At 47.9% G+C, this 18,591-nt stretch overlaps 1 protein-coding gene across 7 annotated transcripts in view; it reads left to right on the top strand.

The window, feature by feature from the left end:
* Positions 1-18,591, top strand: part of LDLRAD4 (low density lipoprotein receptor class A domain containing 4) — a 365,789-nt gene that overhangs the window by 187,505 nt on the left and 159,693 nt on the right. For all 7 annotated transcript variants that reach the window (XM_029065135.2, XM_029065136.2, XM_029065134.2 and 4 more), the window contains one exon: positions 2,430-2,570. In XM_029065135.2, the coding sequence (XP_028920968.1) occupies positions 2,430-2,570 (141 nt within the window). The remainder of the gene's footprint in view (positions 1-2,429; positions 2,571-18,591) is intronic.

The following is an 18,591-nucleotide window of genomic DNA, read 5'->3' as shown; positions in this document are numbered from 1 at the left end:
ATGCAGGTCTCTGTGCTGGTTTTTCTACTGATTTCCATAGTCTGCAAGGATCCAGTTTTCAAAGAGATGAATTGAGATTTGGCCTTTGGCTCTGTTCTGTATTCAAGAGGCTTCTTTCTATGTCTCTCTCTACAGTTTGCAAGTGGTTTTGCCTTGAATCTAGCACCTGATGCCGGTCCAATTTTATGAATATCATCAATTCCCAACATTTTCCAGTGGAGGCTGACCGGCATTTCACCCTTGGAGGTCTGACCTAAGAGGACATGAGGCTCAGAGAGGTTAAGAAGCTGGCTCAGTTCTTTCTCCCACGTTTTGCCCTCCATGTGGTCTCCCTTCTAGCATTTGTGTGAGTTCTTGGCAAATGCAACTTGTGCCCAAGTATTGTTGAATGTTCTCCTTCTTCTTGGAGGCCAAGAGAACTGCCAAAACCTTTTGGGGATGGCAGGAGGAGGGGCAAAAATAAATGAATCCCACAAGCTGCTCCCTTTGCCCAGAGACTGAGGCTGACAGCCTCTCTTGTGAACTCACTGTGTGGGTTGGTTCAGAAATCATTGTCTGTCCCTTCCTCAAAAAGGGCTCACAATCAGAGAATAGGGAGGGTGGGTTTGTAATCCTCATTTTACACATAAGGAAACCGAGGCACAATGAGAATAAGTGCCTTGCCCGAGATCACACAATCAATCAATCAGTTCTATTTATTGAGTGTTTTCTGTGTGCAGGCCACTATACTAAACACTTGGGAGAGAACAACACAACAGAAGAGACGGAATCCCTGCCCACAATGAGCTTACAGTCTAAAGAGGGAGACAGACATTAATATAATGAAAGAAGCACCATGGCTTAGTGGAAAGAGCACAGGCTTGGGAGTCAGAGGACATGGGTTCTAATCCAGAATCCGCCTCTTGTCTGCTGTGTGAACTTGGGCAAGCCACTTAACTTCTCTGTGCCTCAATTACCTCATCTGTAAAAATAGGGATAAAGACTGTGAGCCCCACATGGGACAACCTGATTACCTTGTATCTATCCCAGGGCTTAGAACAGTGCTTGGTACATAGCAAGCGCTTAACAAATACTATTACTATTATTATTACAAATAAATAAATTATGGATATGTACATAAGTGCTGTGGGGCTGGGGTGGGTGGGTGGTGAATAAAGGGAGTAATTCAAGGTGAAACAGAAGGAAGTTGAAGAAAAGGGAAAGAGGGCTTGGTCAGGGAAGGCCTCTTGGAGGAGATGTGCCTTCAATAAGGCTTTGAAAGTGGGGAGAGTAATTATCTGTCAGATACGAAAAGAGAGGGCATTCCAGGCCAGAGGAAGGACATGGTTGGCGGAGAGATAGAGGAGATCGAGGTACAGTGAGTGGGTTGACATTAGAGAAGCGAAATGAGAGGGCTGGGTTGTAGTAGGAGACTATCAAGGTGAGGTAAGAAGGGGCAAGATGATTGAGTGTATTAAAGCTGATGGCAAAGACTTTCTGTTTGATGAGGAGGTGGATGGGCGACCACTGGAGGTTCCCCACTGAAGACTGGGGAAACATGGAGAGAGCATTTTTGTAGAAAAATGATCAGGGCAGCAGAGTGAAGTATGGACTGGTGTGGAGAGAGACAGGAGGCTGGGAGGTCAGCAAAGAGGCTGATACAATAATCAAGGTGGGATAGGATAAATGGTCAGATTAACGTGGTAGCAATGTCATGAAGGTTGAACTGACAGGATTTAGTTATAGATTGAATTTCTGAGCGAGAGGAGTCAAGGATAACACCAAGTTCACAGGCTTGTGAGACAGGAAGCAGCATGGCCTCGTGGATAGAGGATAGGCTTGGGAGTCAGAGGACCTGGATCCTAATTCTGGCTCCACCACATGTCTGCTGTGTGACCTCAGGCAAGTCACTTCTCTGTGCCTCACTTACCTCATCTATGAAATGGAGATTAAGGCAGTGAGGCCCGTGTGGGACAGGGACTGGGTCTGACCCGATTACCTTGTATCTACCCCAGTACTAAGAACAGTGCTTGGCCCATAGTAAGTACTTAACAAATACCGCTATTATTATTATTAGAAAGGATGGTAGTGCTGTCTACAGTGATTGGAAAGTCAAGGGGAGGATGGGGTTTGGGTGTGAAGATAAGGAGTTGCTTTAGACATGAGGACTTCTGTTTTGGACATACGGCAGTCTAGTGATGGCTGGGATTAGAACCCAGGTCTCATAACTCCCAGCTCTGTGCTCTCTCCACTAGGCCAGGCTGCGTCTCTTCAGTTGATAAAAAGAGTCAGTTGGGCACTCAGGTGGGTGATTTGGGCTCCTCGTTAACTCAGGACAGGCTGACTGATCACCACCAACCTGGGCCGTAGAATGGAGACCAGTGCAGCAGTCACAGCCCCTACTGTGTCCCACAGCAATGGCATTATGCTTTTATCTTGTCCCTTTTCAGAGTGCCAGTTCACCTGCACCAGTGGTAAATGCTTGTATCTGGGTTCGCTGGTCTGTAACCAACAGAATGACTGCGGGGATAACAGTGATGAAGAAAACTGCCTCCTAGTCACTGAGCATCCACCTCCGGGCATTTTCAACTGTGAGTACCTCCTTCTCTCTGCTTTTGGCCAGGTACTGCACAGGGGAGACCCTCTGGAAGGTCTCAGTCAGTTTATGAATCTGTTTCAGAGGGCATGGGGCGCTGGGAAGGGCAACCAAGGGGAAAGGGTGAAGTTGGGTAGCTGGGGGACGTTCCTCGGAGAGAGAGGTTTGCTTGGCAGCCCGGTAGGTTGATGTCTCTGAAAGATGGTGCCTGGTTTCCGGGAGGACGAGGACAATGCCATTGGGATTTCTCCGGGCAGGAGCAGCCATCGAATGGCGTCACCCTTGGGCATGCTGGGTAGATTCTGTAGAGGTAGTGTGCGTGGATCAACTGCGTGGAAACCGAGGGTGTGCGGGGGCAACAAAGAAAAAGTTGATCTCTTTGGGGTGGGCTCCAAAGAGAAAATAAAATTGTTTTGGATAAAGCTGGTCTAAGGGTAAGCGGATAAAATACCAAACGGTCGCTTTGTGAAAAATCGTGATCTGCATCACCCCAACGAGAGTGGATGAGGATTAGAGCATCAGAAGTGGTACTGATTGGTAGAGGCTGTGCTGGGCTGTCATAGCTGGTGATGTTTCCTCTACAACGAAGTGGTAAGTGATCCTTAAAGGAAGTGAAGGGGCCCAGGTGAAATCCTCAGAAGGTGGCGGTGGCGGGGGAGAGGAGGGGTGGTGGGAAAATGGAGAGACTCAGAGGCCTGGTTTGAGGTCCTGGAGCAATTCCCCAAGGCAGAATGTGGTTATTGCTCCGTCTGCTCTCTGGGCTTTGGGAATTGCTGGAGGAAGGAGAATCTTTGAATCAGCTGATCCTGGGCGTGACGTAGGTATCGTTAAGTCTGTTCACCCAATTTTCATATGAAAATCATTTCGTGCTGCATATTCAAAGGCTTTTCACCAATTATCAACTTCCTCCTTGCCACAGTTTTGGGGTTTCGTGTGGGTATGCGACTATATTGTTCCTGCTGCCAGGAGCAAAAACAAGGAGGACAAAGTTTCTGTTTGTTTCTTCCTCTGGACATTTGGGAAGGAATTTTGGGATATTGTCACACAGTGAGAGGTTGGATGATATGAGCACAGAAACACTTTTTTTTCTAAATAGGATCATTATTTGTGGTCTGTAATACCTCCATAGCATTCACTTTTAGGTTCTCAAAAGATGATAATGTGTGCTTTAGGGCTGCAGAAACCAGAGCACCAAAGCTAACTGCTTTAATGAACAGGCTGTGGACTCAAGCTTCCCCCCGCTCCTCTCCCTTCCCCCAGTCCCCTCCAAACCAATGTTGTTGTACCGTGGTGTCTGGCCTGAATGATAGAGTCTCTTGTGGTGCCAGGTTTCCTGTTGAAAGAATGCTGTATGATATCTGAGGAAATGACTTTTTGTCTGATGTCTGCCTTGGAAATTTACATAATTCCACTTAACTCCCCTCCCTTCTTGGGTGGCACGGAAACCTGTTTTGGCTGGAACAGCAGTGGCACTGCCTGAATCCGGACTCTCCGCCTCTGGCAGGGAAAAAACCACATCACGGTCAAAGCCCTAGGATTCTGATCCCAGAAGAGGGGTTAGTCCCTTAGCAGGGATTGATCGACAGCCCGTAGGCGACCCACACTGCTGCAGGTGCTTGATGTGGGCCCTGCCCTCAAGGGGCCGACAGGCTAAGGGGGGAGACAGGGAGAGGAAACCACCAACGTAACTTTGGTAGAACGAGTAATGACAAAGTGGAGGAGGAGATACACTGCCCTCAGATTTTGCAGGAAGAATGGAGAATGGGTGAGGGTTAATCAAAGATAGCTTCCCAGAGGAGGAGATGGCCTCCAAGTCAATCAGTCAGTTGTATTTATTGAGCACTTACTGTGTGCAGAGCACTGTTCTAAGCACTTGGGAGAGTGCAATATAACAATAAACAGACACATTCCCTTCCCACAGGGAGCTTACCATCTAGAGGGGGAGACAGACATTAATATAATAATAATAATAATGTTGGCATTTGTTAAGCGCTTACTATGTGCAGAGCACCGTTCTAAGCGCTGGGGTAGATACAGGGGAATCAGATTGTCCCACACGAGGCTCACAGTCTTAATCCCCATTTTACCAATGAGGTAACTGAGGCACAGAGAAGTTAAGTGACTTGCCCACAGTCACACAGCTGACAAGTGGCAGAGCAGGGATTCGAACCCATGACCTCTGACTCCCAAGCCCCGGCTCTTTCCACTGAGCCAAGAAGGATGAGGGGCTCTTAGAGGCGGTCCTATACCCACGGGGCTGTGTGGGAAAAGATTTGGAGGAAAGAGACGGAAGGGGAATTCAAGGGCTCCGAGAAGGTACGGAGTGTGGCTTGCGTTTACCCAGCTGCAGCAGCAGGGCGGTTCTCCCTCCTCATCCCTGTGGGAAGGACTGCGGGGCAGAGATTTTTACCGCAGCGGTCTGAAGATCGTACTGTATGCCAACTATGCTGGGGAGCCGGGGGTGAGCAGAGCGCCGGCTTGATAAAGGCATCATTGATGTATGCCGGGTTCCGTCCTCGAAACTGATGATCTGCAAGTCTGAAAGAGACTCTAAAAGTAGAAGCTGGAGTGAAAACAATCTAGCGCGAGACCTCTCCTGACCCAGATATACCCTCGCTTCCTCCCAGGCTGAGCACAAGATTTACCTGTCACTGTCCACTGTGACTTTGCTTTCTCGCCTTCCCGAGCACCCCCTTCTCCTGCTCTGCCTTTAACCGTTTGTCTGCCGGTAGCTCTGGGCTGAGCTCTTCATTCTAACCCAACTCTCACACCGGAGGCTGAGGCGATGGAAGTTGAAAGTGAGACCGGGAAACCTACTTATATTGAGCTCCTTGAGACTGGTGATCGGGTCTGCTTGCTTTATTGGACTTTGCCAAGCGCTCGTTCCAATGCTTTGCACAGCGCAGAGCCTCGATTAATACTACTGATTGAAAACCGGGCCAGGAGCTGCCACATATTTTAATTGTAGTCCTTGCTCCTTCTGCAGGCAAGGAGAGGTAGAACAGTGGACCCCTACTGCTTTTAATTAAGCGCAGTACAAGTAGAACAATCTGTTTTATATTTTACTCAGTTTTCCTAGTGCCTTTGACCAGACCGACTCTCTTGCAGTCTCTGTGCCATTCTGAGAGGAAAAGTAGATTAAAAGGAATATCTGGGGACAAGCCTGGGGAGAAGCCGGTACTGAAATAACAGGGTGTTTGATGTCCACGCTGTGGCATTTGCCAAGTACTTACTGTGTGCCAAGCACTCTTCTAAGTGCTGGGTTAGGCCCAAGATCATCAGATACCACATGGGGCTCATGGTCTAAGTAGAAAGGATAATAAGATTTGAATCCCTATTCTATAGATGAGAGAACTGAGGGGCAGAGAATTTGAGTGACCTGCTCAAAGTAACATGGCAGACAAGTGACGGAGCCACGATTAGAATCCAGGTCCTCTGATTCCCCGGGCCCATGCTCTTTCCACTAGGTCATGCTGCTTCTTATGTCCTTCATGCTTGAAGATGCTGATGGGGTCTGACCCTCGGGTATGAGTATAACTGAAAAGCTGGAATCACAGTACTCTAAGCTTTAGACCGTAAGCCTGCTGTGGGCAGGGAATGTGGCTGTTGTACTGTTATATTGTACTCTCCCAAGCATTCAGTACAGTTCTCTGCACACAGTGAATACTCAAAATTAACTGACTGATTGACAAGGGTACACAGACCTGTTCACAAAAACCTGAATGGGTTTCAGGTCGCATACTAGAATTTCATGTCCCTGGTATCGGAATCGGGACATCCTGCGATCCAAGTCTCTGGGAAAACTTCGTTCCTCCTGTGGTTGAGGTATTGGCTGGCTTCCTGCTGTCACTGCTGGGTCATTCTTAGGCTCACTGGACCAACAGTTTCATTCTGGGGAAAGTGAATGACTGGTCCAGGGCTAGGAATGAGCTGCCATTTCGATATCATGTAATAATAAGAAGAAGAAGGATGATGGCATTTGTTAAGCACCTACTCTGTGCCAAACACTGTTCTAAGCACTGGAAGGGTACAAGGTAATCAGGTTGTCCCACATGGGGCTCACCGTCTTAATCCCCATTTTACAGATGAGGGAACTGAGGCACAGCTGACAAGCAGTGGAGCAGGGACTAGAACCCATTACCTCTGACTCTCAAGCCCGTGCTTTTTCCACTGAGCCACGCTATCATGTGTTTGCTCCATTTCTTCCTCCCTTACCTAATTAGGTTTCCAAATAAGCAGTGATGCCTATTTAAATGAGCTGCCTTCTGGGTTCCAGAAGCCAAGAGTACTGACCCTCCTCCTGGTTTAATAAAATAGAAACTGGATCTTGATTGGTTCCACAAATTCATTTGGGGTAGAGGCAGATGGACAGGGTGCCTTTCACACTTCATTAACTTTGATGATGATGTTTATTTTCCTCCCCCCCGCTAAGATTTTCAAGACCCCTGGAATTTCTCAAGGGACAAATGATGTTCTCCAGAAAAGTGACCCAAATCTCACTCTTGGGGCCTGCAACACCCAGGTGATGGAATCTCTTTAGGAAACAGGAGGGGCGGCTGGGTGGTTATAGCGTATCGGCTTAGTTTCCTGTTTAGGGACCCCTTAGTGCGCTTATATCTGATTTTGCTTAGGGCTAAACAAGGTGGGAATTGCCTGACTTTGAAGATGAGCTAGAATCAATTTTCTATGTTTGTTGTTGGCTTATGGATATGCACTGTGGCTCAGATTCCTTCGGCAACTACATCTGCCCTCCTCCTTGGCTATTTGCTAAAGTTTCACCCAGAATAAAGGGAGGAAGGCAAAGTTAGCACTATTAGCATAAATGGATTCTGCTGAAGACACTGAAAAGGTTCTTTCCCAGGTAAACTGGTGATTTTCTTTAATAATTTTCTTGGTATTTGCTCAAATGTATGTGCTCCAGCCTGCCTTTTCCCTTGTTTAAAAAGGTCCCATTTTCACTCATTCAAACGTATTTATTGAGCAGTTACAGTGTGCCGAGCACTGTTCTAAGCACTTGGGAGAGTACAATACAATAATAAACAGACATATTCCCTGCCCACAATGAATTTACAGTCTAGAGGTGGGGAGACAGACTTCAATACAAATGAATACATTACAGATGTGTACAGAAAGAAGTGCTGTGGGGCCGGGAGAGAGGAATAATAAAGGGAGCAAGTCAGGGCGATGTAGAATTACTGCATCAGCCTCCTTTCTGACCTCCCAACCTCCTGCCTCTCCCCACTTCAGTCCATACTTCACTCTGCTGCCTGGATTATCTTTCTATAGGAATATGTCACCCCCCTCCTCAAAAATCTCCAGTGGTTGCCTGTCCGCCTCCATAACAAAAACTCCTCACTATTGACTTTAAAGCTACCCGTCACTTTACCCCTTCTTATCTCACCTCCCTTCTCTCCTTCCAAATCCCATCCCTCACACTCTGCTCCTCTGATGCTAACCTTCTCACTGAGCCTCCATCTCGCCTGTCCCGCCATCGACCCCTGGCCCACGTCCTATCTCTGGCCTGGAACGCCCTCCTTCCTCAAATCCGCCAAACAATGACTCTTCCCCGCTTCAAAGCCCTACTGAAGGCTTACTTTCTCCAAGAGACCTTCCCAGACTAAGCCCCCCTTTTCCTCAGCTCTCCCTCCCTTCCGTGTCACCTCGACTTGCTCCCTTTGCTCTTCCCCCCACCAACCCCACAGCACTTATGTATATGTGCATGTATCTATAATTCTCTTTATTTATATTGATGCCTGTTTACTTGTTTTGCTGTGTGCCTTCCCCCTTCTAAACTGTAAGCCCGGTGTGGGCAGGGATTTTCTCTCTTTATTGCTGAATTATACTTTCCAAATGCTTAGTACAGTGCTCTGCTCACAGTAAATGCTCAGTAATGTTATTAAATGAATGAATGAGAAAAGGAAAGGGGGGCTTAGTCTGGGAAGGCCTCTTGGAGGATATGTGCCTTCAATAAGGTTTTGAAGGTAGGGAGTGTACTTGTCTGTCAGATTTGAGGAGGGAGGGCATTTTAGGCTAAAGGCAGGACGTGGGCTAGGGGTCGGTTATGAGATAGGCAAGATCGAGACCCAGTGAGAAGGTTAGTATTGGAGGAGCAAAGTGTGTGGGCTGGGTTGTAGAAGGATCTTAGCGAGGTGAGGCAGGAGGGGCGAGGTGGTGGAGTTGGCCAGCAATGCACTAGAAATTCTAAAGATTTTCTTCCTTTTCTTCTCCCCAAGTTGGATTTAATATGTTATGGGATAAACAGGTTCTTAGCCGTCTGGGTGGCTAGCCACAAGTTTGCCTGCCAGTGGCTTCAGCCTAATCCTCCATCTTGCTGGGCTGTTCAGATGTATGTGCTCTACATTTGGCTTGGTATAAACTCCTTAGCAAAGAGTGGGACTGGTTTTAGAAAAGCAGTCTTCTCCCCTTCTCCTTTCCAAATGCAAATGGGTGTTCCTGCTGCCAGTGATAGTGCCCACCCAGCATAGACTCTGGCACTGGGTCTGGTAGTCTCACACTTGGTGGAGCTTGTGAGGATGGGCAGGATGTTCCTGGCCCATTACCCTGTCACTTCCAAAGCTGTTTGGCTTGGCAGGGGAGAGAAGGGGAAGGGCTACCCAGGACATTGCTTGACTAGCCCAATAATAATTAAGTGCTTTTTTTTTTTTTAAAAAAAAGGTATTTGTTAAGGGGTCATTATGTTCTAATGTACTGTACTAAGCGCTGAGATAGATACCAGCCCGTCACTGGGCAGGAATTGTCTCTGTCTGTTGCCGAATTTTACATTCCAAGCGGTTAGTACACTGCTCTGCACATAGTAAGCACTTAATAAATACTATTGAATGAATGAATACAAGCTAATCAGGTTGTTCACAGTCCATGTCCCACATGGTGCTCACAGTCTTAATCTCCATTTCACAGATGAGGTAACTGAGGCACAGAGAAGTGAAGTGACGTGTCCAGGGCTACACAGCAGACAGGTGGAGGGGCTGGGATTAGAACTTGGGTCCTTCTGACTTCCAGACCTGTGGTCTATCCACTAAGTCACCCTGCTTCCTATGTGCTAAGCACTGTCCTAAGTGCTGGAATAGATTGAATCAGATAAGACACAGCCCCACAAGGGACTCACAGTCTAGAGGGGAGGGAGAAGAAGTATTTTACCCCCATTTTACCAGCTGAGGCAGCTGAGGCACAAAAAAGTAATGACTTGGCTAAAGTCACAGTAGACAAATGGCGGAGCTAGGATTGGAACCCAGGTCTCTGACTCCCAGTCCTGTGCTCTTTCCACTAGGCCACACTGACTTACTCTGTCTCTGAGAGACTGCCTGGAACAGGTCATCTTCAGGTGCTAAGTTAAGGAGCCTCTTTCTGAAAGATTTGGGATAGTAGGGAAGGATGAAAGTTGGAAAGAAGTAGCATTCAGTGGCAGTGGGCACATGCCCCTGCCATCTTCTGGAAGATACCTTGCAAGGGAATCAGATTTGGCAAAAACAAGGAGAAGGATAATAATCATCGCCAGAATGTGCAGTGTAAGTGACCACCATGTTGGTTGCTTCTTGGACCTACAAACCAAAATGTAACGATCTGATACTAGCCATGCGTCACCTAGGATGGCCAACAGATGTCTGCCACTCCTCTGGGTAGTTTCCGTAAGCCGAGCAGGGTCACCTGGCTTTCTGTCTCTACCCTCCCCACCTCACCCAACCCACACCCAACCTTTTAAGGGGCCAGCCCGCAGGCAACCCTGAAGGGAACTGATTTATTTGGGAATACCTGGGACTGTGCTATAGGAGTATGGGAATATAAGAGTCAGAGCCAGGGCCCAGAGACAGGCAGGCAGGCAGGCATACAGCTGAGTTCTCTTTCTGACTGCTACTTGGACTTGCAAGGGGTTGCCATGTCTCGTCTAATAAATACCCCCTGTGTACTCCAACCCAACGCTGAGTACAGTGTTCTGCGCATAGTCCAGCGCTTAGTCAATTCTATTGCTTACTGCTTCTACTATTATTACAACTATTACTCACTATTATTATTACAACCACTTCTCCTTTCCAAGCCCCGTGGGTCCATTCGTGGCCAAGGTTCACCCTCCTCTCTCTCTTCCCGGAAGAGTCCAGCGATGTTAGCGGAACCTGTTCTCTGGCCCCGGAATCCCTCCTCATCCTCACCACGTGCTGAACACTGGACAGCCACTCCGGGGAGCCAGATAGGAGAAGTAGGATAAGCCCTCCCTGGGCTTACAATCGACCACGTCCTCCTGCGACCTGTCTGACAGCTTCGGTCCTATGGGTGGGAAATCGGAGTTTTTCTTTACGCCTACCTATCATAAAAGCGTTTGGACTCAAACCAAAGCAAAAGTGTAATCTTAAGGTCAAAAAACTGTTTTTCAGCCTGATTTTTTTAGGAAGGATGGGTGTGGGGGAGGAAGAAACCCAGCATCGTCTTTTCAAATCCTGTTAATTGTCTCTGCCCACCTGCTAAAGCCATGGAACCTGTCTGTGTGTGTGTGCGCGTGTGCATGTGTGTGTGTGTGTTTGTGTAATTGCCTTAATCCTCATAAAATGGAGTGTGACAGCCGCCGGTGTCCTAGAGGAATTTTGGAGGACGTGATTATGAGGAAAGAGCGTGATTCAGAATGACACCGGGTGTCCCGTCGTGCCTTTAGCATCTGGGCTGCTCCGCTGTCGACGGGCTCCTCTTAGGAAGTGGAATTAGTGGCATGGCGACACTCTGGGGAAGAGTAGTAGGGAGTTTTATCTCCCAAACTGTGCATAAACTGTAGGCGGTTCCAGTACAGAGTGGATAGAATAGCAATTAGGTTTTTGCTGGTAGAGCGGACGGACTGTAATTTTGGAACCGGCAGGACTGCTTCATCTCAGAGGGAGAAGGCAGATGACACTATCACGTCCACCTTATCTGTCTGAGTTCAGACAGAGCGTATGTGGAAGGCTTACAAATAGTCACAATTTTGGTATTTATTAAGCATTTACTTTGTGCCAAGGATTATGCTAAGCACAGGCGTAAATACAATAGAATCGGATTGTCTCATTCCACATGGGACATACAGACTAAGGGGGAGGGAGAACAGGGAGAACATTTCACCTGTAAAATGGGGGATTAAACAGGTGAGAAACTGGGGTACTGAGAAGTTAAATGACTTGCCCAAGATCACACAGTAGACAAGTGGTGGAGCTGGGATGAGAACACAGGTCTCCTGACTCCCAATCCTGTGCTCATTCCGTGGGCCATGTCACTTCTGCTTCCCAAGAAGACAAATGGCAGGTGGGGAGGAAGCGGTGTCATTTGTGTGGTGGCACTCATCGACAGGCCCCGGGACTCCTGGCTTGGCCGGAGCTAGAGGGTAGCACCCAGCCAGGCCTGTGTGAAGAGGGCGTCTCCACACCCCCCTCAACCCCTCCTCCCCGCTCCTTAAATGCCTTCTTTCCATGAGTCCACGGGAGGCCATCATTCAGGCTTTGTCCCGCATCCTTAGCTAGCATGGAACTTGGTGTTGAAAGATGATCCTGAGAGGCATGAACCCCGCGCTGCTGAATCTTGTTAGAATCTGGGATTCCTACTTCCTGGGGCCCAACTGTATTTTCCTCCAGCCCTGCCTGTGTCTGGTCCTTGGGAGACCAGCTGGACATGTCCTGTCTCTCTGATCTCTCCCTGATACTCTCCCCAGAATAATAGTAATGATGATGGTGTTTATTAAGTATAATAATAATAATAATGGTATTTGTTAACTGCTTACTGTGTGCTAGTCACTATACTAAGCGCAGGGGTGGATACAAGCAAATCAGGTTGGACACAATCCCTGCCGCATGTGGGGCTCATAGTCCCCATTCTACAGTTGAGGTAACTGAGGCACTCAGAAGTGAAATGACTTGCCTAAAGCTACACAGCGGACAAGCGGCGGATCAGGGATTAGAACCCATGCCTTTCTGAATCCCAGGCTTTTCTCTATCCACTACGCCTTGCTGTTTCTAAGTACGCCAAGTACTGTGCTAAGCACTGAGCTATATAGGAGCTAATGAGATTGAACGTAGTCCCTGTCCCCATCCCGCATTGACTCTAGGTTTAATTAGGAAGGAGAACAAATTTTGAATCCCCATTTTAAAGAAGCAGAAAAGGAGCCACCGAAAAATAAAGTGACTTGCTCGTGGTCACCCAGCAGGCAAGTAATAATAATGCTGGTGTTTGTTAAGCGCTTACTATGTGCAGAGCACTGTTCTAAGCGCTGCGGGAGATACAGGGTGATCAGGTTGTCCCACGTGGGGCTCACAGTTTTTTAATCCCCATTTTACAGATGAGGTAACTGAGGCACAGAGAAGTTAAGTGACTTGCCCACAGTCACACAGCTGCCAAGAGGCAGAGCCGGCATTCGAACCCATGACCTCTGACTCCCAAGCCCGGGCTCTTTCCACTGAGCCACGCTGCTTCTCTGTGGCAGAGAGAAAACCTGGGTTTTAGTCCCAGCCCTGTGCTCTTTCCACTAGACCATGCAGCCTCTTCCAAATGAAGGCTGTTATTAGTAGTATATTAAGAAAATGTATTCATTCATTCATTCAAACGTATGTCTTCATTCAATCGCATTTATTCATTCATTCATTCAATAGTATTTATTGAGCGTTCACTATGTGCAGAGCACTGTACTAAGCGCTTGGAATGTACAAATCGGTAACAGATAGAGACAGTCCCTGCCCTTTGACGGGCTTACAGTCTGATCGGGGGAGACGGACAGATTTATTGAGCACTTATTTTGTGTAGAACACTGAATTAAGCGCTTGGAAAGTACAATTCAGCAATAAAAGGAGACAATCCCTGCCCACACTGGGCTTATAGTCTAGAAGGGGAGAGACAGACATCAAAACAAACAAGCATCAATATAAATAAATAGAATTACAGAGATGTACACAAGTGCTTAAACACTTAAACACCAGAGCACTTAAACACTTGAACACCAGAGTATGCAGAGCACTGTACTGAGCTAAGAGAAAGAATACACTAGGAATTAGGCATAGACCCTGTCCCTTGAGGGGCTTGCAATCTATGAATCTTCGAAGATAGGGGAGAGGACTAAAGTCAGGCACATCAGGAGCAATGAAACCTTAGAACAGCATACGAAACAAAGTCAAAAACTACAAAATAAAAAGTAGGGAGCTGTAGCTGATATTGGATCAATCAATAAATAGTATTTATTCAGCACTTAACTGTGCGCAGAACATTGTACTAAGGGGTTGGGAGAGTACCATACGACAGAGTTGGTAGACACATTCCCTGACCACAGTGTACTTACAATCTAGAGGGGGAGTGAGACCTTAAGATAAATAATTTATAATACACAATTTATAGATATAAATGTGGATATGTACATAAATGCTGCGAGGCTGAGGATGGGGTGAATACTCAGATTCCCAAAGATCCCAGATTCAAGTGCATTTACCCCCAGAGGCAGGATCTGAGAGAGGAGGAGAGTTTAAAACCAACGAATAAGGGGAGAGGCGAGACGCCTGGTGGGGTAGGCTGAGAGAGGGCGTGGATATACTCGATTAGACTGTGAGCCCATCATTGGGCAGGGATTGTCTCTATCTGTTGCCGAATTGTACGTTCCAAGTGCTCTGCACGTAGTAAGCACTCAAATACTATTGAATGAATATACTCAGGGTGACCCAGGCCCCCCCACCCCAGGGGACAGAAAAAATCAGTTAAGCACCCTCCTCTGCTCCCCCCCCCACACACACCGCCATTCTTCATGACCTTATAATGTCATATTGTGTGTACACCTAGTCTCTGGAGTCCATTGAAAAACCAAGCCTGGAATGTTTCTCTGGGGAGCCTCCCACCTCCCTCTGCTCCAAAGTCTGTACATCCAGATGCTGCTTCCAAGTCGCACTAGTCGTTTTTAAGCCTCTACATACCGCTATTCTGAGTCCTCTACCCTCCGCCCCATGGGAGTTGCACCCTGAGGTGGTTGCTTCCTGTCTGGAGCCCGCCCTGAGACCACCCTGGTGGTCTCGGACAGTCAGGCATGCCTCTGGTTGGCCCTTCTATCTCATCTGAGGATTGAGGTGTCCGAGCAGGACGTATCAGAACGCCTGGTCTTCTCCAGTGAGAACTAGAGTTCAAGCCTGGCTTCTTCTGGCTTGATTAGTAGTGTGATTGAGCCAAGCAGCAGCTGAGCTTTTGGCCCAAGGTTTTCTTTTTTTTCCCTCTTTTAATCGTATTTGTTAAGCACTTACTATGCTTCAGTTGTAATTATGGTACTTGTTAAGCGCTTACTCTGTGCCGAGCACTGTTCTAAGTGCTGGGGTAGATACAGGTTAATCAGCTTGGATACGGTCCCTCTCTCACATGGGGCTCAAACTTTTAATTCCCATTTTACAGATGAGGTAACCGAGGCTCAGAGAAGTGAAGTAACTTCATTCATTCAATCATATTTATTGAGCACTTACGGTGTGCAGAGCACTGTACTAAACACTTGGGAGAGTACCCCACAACAGTAAAGACACATTCCCTGCCCACCATGAGTTTACAGTCTAGAGGAGGGTGGGAGGGGGAAGAGGGCATTTCCCCAAGGTCCCACAGCAGACAGGTGACGGAGCTGGGATAAGAACCCAGGTTCTCTGACTCCCAGCCCCGGGCTCTAGCCACTAGGCAACCCTACTTCCCCCTGTAGGCAGCTCCCAGGTTCTAGAAAAACTCAAGCCCCAGCAGATCCAGATTCAGGTGACAGAGCTGCAAGACGGCATTTAGATTAAAGTGAGGCAAGCGGCTGCTCTAGGCTGGCTCAGAAGTCGGGAACCCCTAGTGGGGTGCAGACTGGCTCCCCTCCCAGGGGTGACCCCTAAACCTTTAGCGGGAGCTGGGTTGGAGGGTCTTTCCTTCATGCGATGAAAACAAGGGAGTTTTTTTCTTTCTACCAGTTGTTTCTCAGAGCTGTTTATCCGGTGAATTATAATAAAATAGGGGACCTTGGAGAACAATTCTGCATTTAAACATAAACAAAGAACTGTGTACGAAGAGGAAAGAGAGAGGAGAGGTTTTTTGTTTTTTTTCCCCTTTAAGGCAAGAAGGCTGTTTCAGCTTTGGCATTACTCCCCCTAACTGTGATTCTAAATTTACACAGATTATAAAAAAAAACAAAACAACAATCTCTGAGATTTACATTTTGATTCTGTTTCTGCTTTCATGTCTGCTGGGCTGTTGCAAGTCAGGTAAAATTTATCCAGTTCTTTAAATATTTAGTAGTCTAGCGTGGATGTTAATGAAAGTCTGGCACGGCTATTTTGAGAATTGTAACAATGATAGTAATTTTCGGTGTCGGATTACCTGCTTCGCTAAGGCAAAGAGGAGCGGGAGGAGGCAGAGGAGGAGATGGAGGAGGAGGAAAAAATTGTTTCAGTTTTAATAGAGTTTGCCATCAGCCAGCCAGGGCCAGACAGATAGATCATGAATACTGTCTAGACGCTCTCTGCCTGAGTGAAGCCGTGGTCTCTAAGGATTTGCAATGAGACGCTGGTTTAAGTAACTGGTGGGAGTCAGGGCAAGCTCTTCTAATCAGATAGCAATCAATGCAGAACCCAGTTCCTGGGGGTGGGGAGGGGACGGCAGGGGCCTGGAGAGAAGGATCCCTGCTACTGATAATAGGTCAATATCCATTTCAGCTAAAACTTGTCTGTGATTAGGCATTAGGGAGAGAGTGAAGGGGATAACACTATTGATTTCCACTGTATACTTCTGCAGAATGCAGAGTGATTGAATTCAAGATTGGGTTCTTTGGAAAGGATGGAGGAAGCGCTGTGGGAAAGAGGAAGAAATCTTTGTGGAGAGGAAAACACGAATGCAGACCCCCGGGTTCCTTTTGCTTATTGAAGGAGAGTGAGGAAACCGTAAATACCTTTGCTGCTCATTTTCTTGGTCCCGCCCCCACCTCTCCCACCCCCCTCCACCTGGGGTGGGTTTACTGAAATGTAACGGGTTGGCTGTAATTTCTTCAGAGCCCGTTTGAATCTTTTTCGAAGCAGGGATCTGATCACAGCCCGTCCGTCCCACATTCCGACTCTGGGATCAGTTCTGCTCCACTCATCAGGTAAAATCTCTTCCTTAACCGTGTCTGATAGGCTAAGGGTAAAGAGGAGGGGGCCTCTGGATTTCCCCCTGAAGGATGCCAACCAGATGATAGATACGAGTTGGGACAGGGAGAAAGACAGGCTATTCCCCTGCGGGGTGGATGAGGCTGAGGCCGCCCTGAAGGTCCAGGGTTGGAAGACCTGAAGGAAGGGCAAGTGGTTTGGGGGCAGGGTTGGAAGGTGGGTGGTGGAAGGTGCCGGAAAGCCCAGGTGACCGGGAGTGTTCTTGTTTAATGCTCCTTTATCCTGCTCTTCCGCTTTTCCTGCTCCAACAGCAGTTTCTTGGCTTCCCGAGAGATCCGACTGCTGGCTGTGGAGCTGGGAAAGTGCCATCTTTTGATAGCGGTGGAAACAGAGCTGGGATTTAAAAGTCTTCCTCCACTTACAGGGTGCTGCAGTGACCGAATGTCCCCTGGACGGGTGGTCCCGGGATGCTAACTTTTCTCCCCTTGTTTGACAGCTCTCAGTAATTCTTTTAGCTTCAATGTTTCATTCTCATTCCTTGAGCCTCTGGACAGAGGAAACACTAGCTGGTTTTGTGACTCTTCCCTCCTGGCCAGGGTAGAGAAAACACTAATTGGTCTCTGGGTCTCTTCTCCCCAGGTCTGCGTAGAGGGAAAACTAGCTTGCCTTTGGCTTGCTTCTTCCCTCCTGCCTTCCCTGGCTTGGGTACAGGAAACACTAGCTGGTCTCTGGCTCTCTTCCCCCCCTAGATCCAGCTGGGTAGAGGGATCACTAGTTGGTCTCTGGGTTTCTTTTCCCCCCAGACTGAGTAGAGAGGACACTAGCAGGTCTCTGTGTCTCTTCCCTCCTGGCTGAGTAGGTGTTAATGGTGTGCTGAGATTGAGAGCTGTTTTTGAGGAGGGATCTCTCTCTGTGGACGGTGGCTGGGTGGGAATAATAGGGAAGGAATGGTGGGTTTGCAAGGTGTTGGTTATCTCTCCCACAAGGTGTTGGGCATCTCTCCTCCCTCATTCTGATGCTGACCATCAGGGCTCCCAGAGGAGACCGAGGGGCTGGGGAGGTGGGCAGGGTCTGTTGTGACCCATTGATAATGGTCCAGGCCGGAGAAGATGGGAGACATTTAGATGATAAGCTCCCTGTAGCCTGGGATTGTGCCTACCAATTCTGTTATACTTGCCCAAGCATCTAAGAATGCTCTGCATGTATTAAGTGCCTAGGAAATGCCATTGATTGGATGGGTGGGAAGTCCAGCAGGGTGGGGAGACCTGGAGTTGGCCTTGGGGTGCTTTGAGTCCGGCAGGGGTGATGCCTGGTCTGGGGAGAAGCCCCATCTTCGGCAAGCCTCCAGATGAGACACTTCTTTTCTTTTTTCCTCTCCAAAGCATAGGTGCCGCACATGGGGTTCTGAGGAGGAGGCTGAAGGTGGGTCATTCTTGGTTGCGGCCCCCTTTTAGGCCTCCGGCACAGTTGTATTTTTTGAGGTCTTACTGTGTGCAGAGCACTGTACTAAGCACTTGAAAAGTTCAATTCAGCAACAGAGACAATCAATCCCTGTCCACAGTGGGCTCACAGTCTAGAAGGGATAGTATTTCTTAACTGCTTACTATGTGTCAAGTACTGTTCCAAGTGCTGGGGTAGATACAAGGTAATGGGGTTGTCCCACATGGGGCTCACAACTTTATCCCCCATTTTACAGATGAGGTAACTGAGTTCCAGAGAAGTGACGTGACTTGCCCAAAGTCACACAGCAGGCAAGTGGTAGAGGTGGGATTAGAACCCACATCCTTTGATTCCCAAACCTGTGCCCTTGTCACTGCACCATGCTACTTCTCATAATAATGATGGTATTGTTAAGCGCTTACTATGTGCCAAACACTGTTCTAAGTACAATAATCCCCGTTTTACTGATGAGGTAACTGAAGC

The sequence above is a fragment of the Ornithorhynchus anatinus genome, chromosome 5 (assembly GCF_004115215.2).
Source record: "Ornithorhynchus anatinus isolate Pmale09 chromosome 5, mOrnAna1.pri.v4, whole genome shotgun sequence".
Taxonomy (NCBI): Eukaryota; Metazoa; Chordata; class Mammalia; order Monotremata; family Ornithorhynchidae; genus Ornithorhynchus; species Ornithorhynchus anatinus.
Note: the sequence above shows the minus strand (reverse complement) of the source record. Positions and strands in the feature narration are given on the sequence as shown.